The sequence below is a fragment of the Penaeus vannamei genome, chromosome 40 (genome assembly GCF_042767895.1).
Source record: "Penaeus vannamei isolate JL-2024 chromosome 40, ASM4276789v1, whole genome shotgun sequence".
NCBI lineage: Eukaryota > Metazoa > Arthropoda > Malacostraca > Decapoda > Penaeidae > Penaeus > Penaeus vannamei.
The window spans coordinates 7,557,514-7,562,513 of NC_091588.1; the positions used below are offsets into that span (position 1 = coordinate 7,557,514).

The 5,000-nt window shown below is 51.9% G+C and overlaps 1 protein-coding gene across 1 annotated transcript in view; it reads right to left on the minus strand.

The window, feature by feature from the left end:
• Positions 1 to 5,000, minus strand: part of LOC113822851 (nephrin) — a 257,670-nt gene that overhangs the window by 77,282 nt on the left and 175,388 nt on the right. Inside the window, exons 7-8 of the mRNA XM_070117382.1 lie at positions 2,897 to 3,048; positions 152 to 296 (exon numbers count right to left, since the gene is read on the minus strand). Coding sequence (XP_069973483.1) covers positions 152 to 296; positions 2,897 to 3,048 — 297 coding nt within the window. The remainder of the gene's footprint in view (positions 1 to 151; positions 297 to 2,896; positions 3,049 to 5,000) is intronic.

Here is a 5,000-nt window from a genome sequence, read left to right on the forward strand (position 1 = left end):
TGTGTGTACAGGAAGATACAGACAAACATATTCAAAACGAAAGAACGAAACGAAACAAAGATCAAACCAGCCGGGCATAAACCGACCAAAGTCCCTCCCCGACCCCAAGACGCGCTGCACCGACCCACAGACCCCGAGGCCGCGTACTCACAATAGACGCTGAGTTTCCAGCTGTCCTCGATCACCGCTGTCGGGACGTTGCGGTTCTCGGCGCGGCACGACAGGAGGCGGCCGTCGTCGGAGGCGTTCGGGGTGAACCGCACCATGGACGAGGACACGTTGCCCCCGTGGCTGGTCTGGGGGAGGAGGGGGCGGTGAGACCAGGGGGGGGGGGAGACACGTTGCCCCCGTGGCTGGTCTGGGGGAGGAGGGGGTGGTGAGAACGGGGGGAGGGGGAGAGATGAAGAGGGGGGAGGTATGTTGCCCCAGTGGCTGGTCTGGGGGAGATGGAAGGTGAAAAATGGGGGGGGGGGGATACTTTGCTCCACTGGCTGGTCTGGGGGAGGAGGGGGAGGTGAAAAATGGGGGGGGGGGTACGTTGCTCTAATAGCTGGTCTCGGGGACGAAGAGGGGGTAAGAAGGAGAAAGGGGGAGATAAAAAAGAGAAGGAGGCAGCAACAGGAAGAAGGAAGAAGGACAAAGAAAAAGCAAGAGGGAGGTGAAAAGGGAGAGAATAAAGGAGGCGAAAAGGGAGAGGATAAGAGAGGGTACGAGGGCGAGAAATGATATGAAAGGTAGGGAGTGAAGCTCACCATCGAAGAGGACACGTTACCCCTGTGGCTGCTCTGGGGGAGAAAGCGGGGGGGGGATGGAAAGGGGGAGAAGGAGGGAGGTGGAAAGAGAGAAAAGAATGGAGGTGAAAATGGGGTGTAGGAGGGATAGGGGTAAAGCGGAAAAGATGGGAGATGAAAAGGGATATGCGTAGGAACATGAGAGGGTGAGAAAGAGGGAGATGAGAAGGGTGAAAGGGAAAGAGATAAAAAGGGGTAAACGGTGGAAGGTGAAACGGGTAAAAAGGAGGGAAACGAAGAGGGGGAAGGGGGTATAAAGAAGAACGAGGGACGAGAAATGAGTGAGATGGTGGACTATGAAAAGGGTGACAAGGAAGATGATGAAAATGGGGATGTAAAAAGAGGGAGAAGGAGGAAGATGAAAAGACGGTGATGGAGGGAAGTGAAAGTGGGCAAAGGGGGGAGCAAAAAAAGAAGAAAGAGAAGGCAGGTGAATAGTGTGAGGGGGAAACGAAGCGGAGAGGAAATGGAGCAGGAAGAAAGAGGAGGAATAGAAGATAGAGGAGGGAGAGTAAAGGGAAGGAGGAGGAGGAGGAGAAAGGAAATAGAAAGGAGGAAAAAAAGAGAGGAGTAGGAGGAGATGTGAGCGGAGAAAGAAGGAAGTGGAAGAGATGCAGGAGGGCTAAGAGGAGGAAAAGAAGAAGAGGAGGCGAAGGAGGAAGAACAAAAGGAAAATTAAGAGGATGCGGGAGATGAAAAGGGGAATAACAAAGAGTGAGGGAGCAGGTGGAGGAAATAAAGGAAAAAAGAGAGGGAGAGGAGAGAGGAGTAGACGGGGGGGGGGGGGTAGAGGTGGACGAAAAAAGGTAGAATTAAGAGGAAGAGGGAGATGGTATGTAGGGGAAAGGAGAAAGAGGAATGAGAACGGAATAGTAGGGGAAGGAGAGAGAGAGAGAGAGAGAGAGAGAGAGAGAGAGAGAGAGAGAGAGAGAGAGAGAGAGAGAGAGAGAGAGAGAGAGACAGAGACAGAGACAGAGACAGAGACAGAGACAGAGACAGAGACAGAGACAGAGACAGAGACAGAGACAGAGACAGAGACAGAGACAGAGACAGAGACAGAGACAGAGACAGAGACAGAGACAGAGACAGAGACAGAGACAGAGAAAGAAAGAAAGAAAGAGAAAGAGAACGAGAGACAGAGATAAGAGGCAAGAAAAACAGAGAGAAAGGAGAACAAATAAAGGATAGGGAAGATTATAGAGGTGGCAGTTGAAGAGCAAAAGGTGGGGAGGGATAAAAAATGGACAGAGAAAGAGAAGAAGGAAACGAAGAAGGTTGTAATATTGGTAGTTGAAGAGGGAAATGAAAGGGAGAATAGGAGAGGAGAGAGAAAAGGGAAGTTTGTAGAAAATAACATCATAGGGCAAGAGAAGTGATGTGGTGATGAGTGCGAAGAGAGGAGAGGGTAGGAAGGAGGGCGTAGGGAAGATTATGATAAAGGCGAGTAAGAAATAGGGAAGTGAAATTGACAATCCGAAATGTACCCTCATAAATAATCAAATTAAGGTATAAAGGTCGCAAGTGCACACTCAATGACTGACAGATATACGAATTCTCTACCAAAGAGAACACAAATTCACATACAATACATACACGAAACCCCAAAAGAATAAACAAACAAACATGCAAATTCACCGGATGCAACTACAGAAATATCCCCACAAGCCCTTTTGTAGCTACTATAAAAGCCCCACATACATTCTCACCCCCACTCACTACGCCTCTCCCTCCACACACACGGACACACACACACGCATACACACAGACACACACACACACATACACACACACACACACACACACTCACAGACACACACACACACACACACACACACAGACAAACGCAAACACAAAAATAAACACACACACACAAACACACACACACAAACATACACACACACAAACAGACACACACACAAACACAAACATACACACACAGGAACATACACAAACACACACACAAAACACCCATCCACAACCCCCCTCCCCCTCCACCCTTCCTCCCTTAAACCTACCTACAAACCCCACAACCACCAACCCCACCCGCCCCCCACCCCATAAACCCCCCACCACACCCGCACCCACAAAAATCCCCCCCAACTCACCGTATCCGAAGCTGCGGGCAATCTGACGGAGCCTCGCCACCACGTCAGAACAGCTGGCGGCCGAGAACCCTTCGAGGAACACAGGACTTCGTACGTTCTGCCGGCCGAGAGAGGCTCCCGAGGGTGGTGGATGTTCACGTCCAGCGGTCGGACTGTCGAGAGGGAACGAGAGGGAGCGTGAGAGAGGGAGGTACGGAGAGGAGGGAGAGAGGGAACGAGAGGGAGCGTGAGAGAGAGGAGGGGGAATAGAAGGGAGGGAGAGAGGGAACGAGAGAGAGGCGTGAGAGAGGGAGGTACGGAGAGGAGGGGGAATGGACGGGAGGGAGAGAGGGAACGAGAGAGAGGCGTGAGAGAGGGAGGTACGGAGAGGAGGGGGAATGGAAGGGAGGGAGAGAGGGAACGAGAGAGAGGCGTGAGAGAGGGAGGTACGGAGAGGAGGGGGAATGGAAGGGAGGGAGAGAGTGAACGAGAGGTAGGCGTGAGAGAGGGAGGTACGGAGAGGAGGGGGAATGGACGGGAGGGAGAGAGGGAACGAGAGAGAGGCGTGAGAGAGGGAGGTACGGAGAGGAGGGGGAATGGAGGGGAGGGAGAGAGGGAACGAGAGAGAGGCGTGAGCGAGGGAGGTTGGGAGAGGAGGGGGAATGGAAGGGAGGGAGAGAGGGAACGAGAGAGAGGCGTGAGAGAGGGAGGTACGGAGAGGAGGGGGAATGGAAGGGAGGGAGAGAGGGAACGAGACGGAGCGTGAGAGAGGGAGGTACGGAGAGGAGGGGGAATGGAAGGGAGGGAGAGAGGGAACGAGACGGAGGCGCGAGAGAGGGAGGTTCGGAGAGGAGGGAGAGAGGGAACGAGAGGGAGCGTGAGAGAGAGGAGGGGGAATAGAAGGGAGGGAGAGAGGGAACGAGAGGGAGGCGTGAGAGAGGGAGGTACGGAGAGGAGGGGGAATGGAAGGGAGGGAGAAAGGGAACGAGACGGAGGCGTGAGAAAGGGAGGTACGGAGAGGAGGGGGAAGGGAAGGGAGGGAGAGAAGGAGATGCAAAGAGGAGGGGGAAATGGAAGGTAGGGAGAGAGGGAACGAGAGAGAGGGGAAAAGCAAAGTGGAGGGAGGATGGAAGGGAGGGAGAGAGGCAACGTGAGAGAGTGATATGCAAAGAGGAGGGGAAATGGAAAGGAGGGAGAGGGGGAACGAGAGGGAGCGTAAGAGAGGGAAGTGCAAAGAGGAGGGGAATTGGAAGGGAAGAAGAGAGGGAGGCAGAATAGGAAGGAAGGGGAGGATGAAAAAAGATAGGAAAATAGAAGGGAGGGAGAGAGGGAGGTAGAATAGGGAGTACGCGGAGGGGGATAAAAGAGGATGGGAAAATGGAAGGGAGAGAGAGAGAGAGAATATAAGGGAGGGCGAGGGGAGATGGAAAGAAGGGTGAGAGGGAGGCAGAATACGAGGGAGAGATAAAAAGGATGGGAAAAAGAAAGGAGGGAGGAAGGGAGATAGTAGAAGACGACGGAGGGCGAGGGGGGAATAAAAAAAAAGTATAGGAAAACTGAAAAGAGGGATAAAGGGAGGCAGAATACGAGGAAGGGCGAGGGAAAGATAAAAAAGAGATAGAAGAAAGTGGGAGAGGGAGGTAAAGGAGAAGTGAAAAGGAAATAGAAGATGGAAGAGAGGGAAATGGAGGAACAAAGAGAGAAGAGAATGAAGTTTACGAGAAAGTGGTCGGCCTGTCGAGAGAGAATGAGAGGGAGTGCGAGAGAAGGAGATAAAGAGGGAGGGAAAAGAAATGAAGGAAAGGAGATAGAAGGGGGAGAGAAAGGGAGATAAAGAACGAGGGAAATGAGATAGAAGGAAGGGAAAAAGGGAGGTAAAAGAGAATGGAATGTAGATGGAAAGAGGGCTAGAGGGAAATGCAGGAAATAAGAGAGAAGAAGAGACAAGAATTCAAGAGAAAGTGGTTGGATCGTTTATAGAGAAAAAGAGGGACCGTGGGAAGGGATATAAAAAGGGAGGAAAAAGAGACGGAAGGGAGGAAGATAGGGAGATAAAAAAAGAGGGAAAAAAGACAGAAGGAAGAGAGGGAGATAAAAAAACAGGGAAAAAGACAGAAGGAAGAGA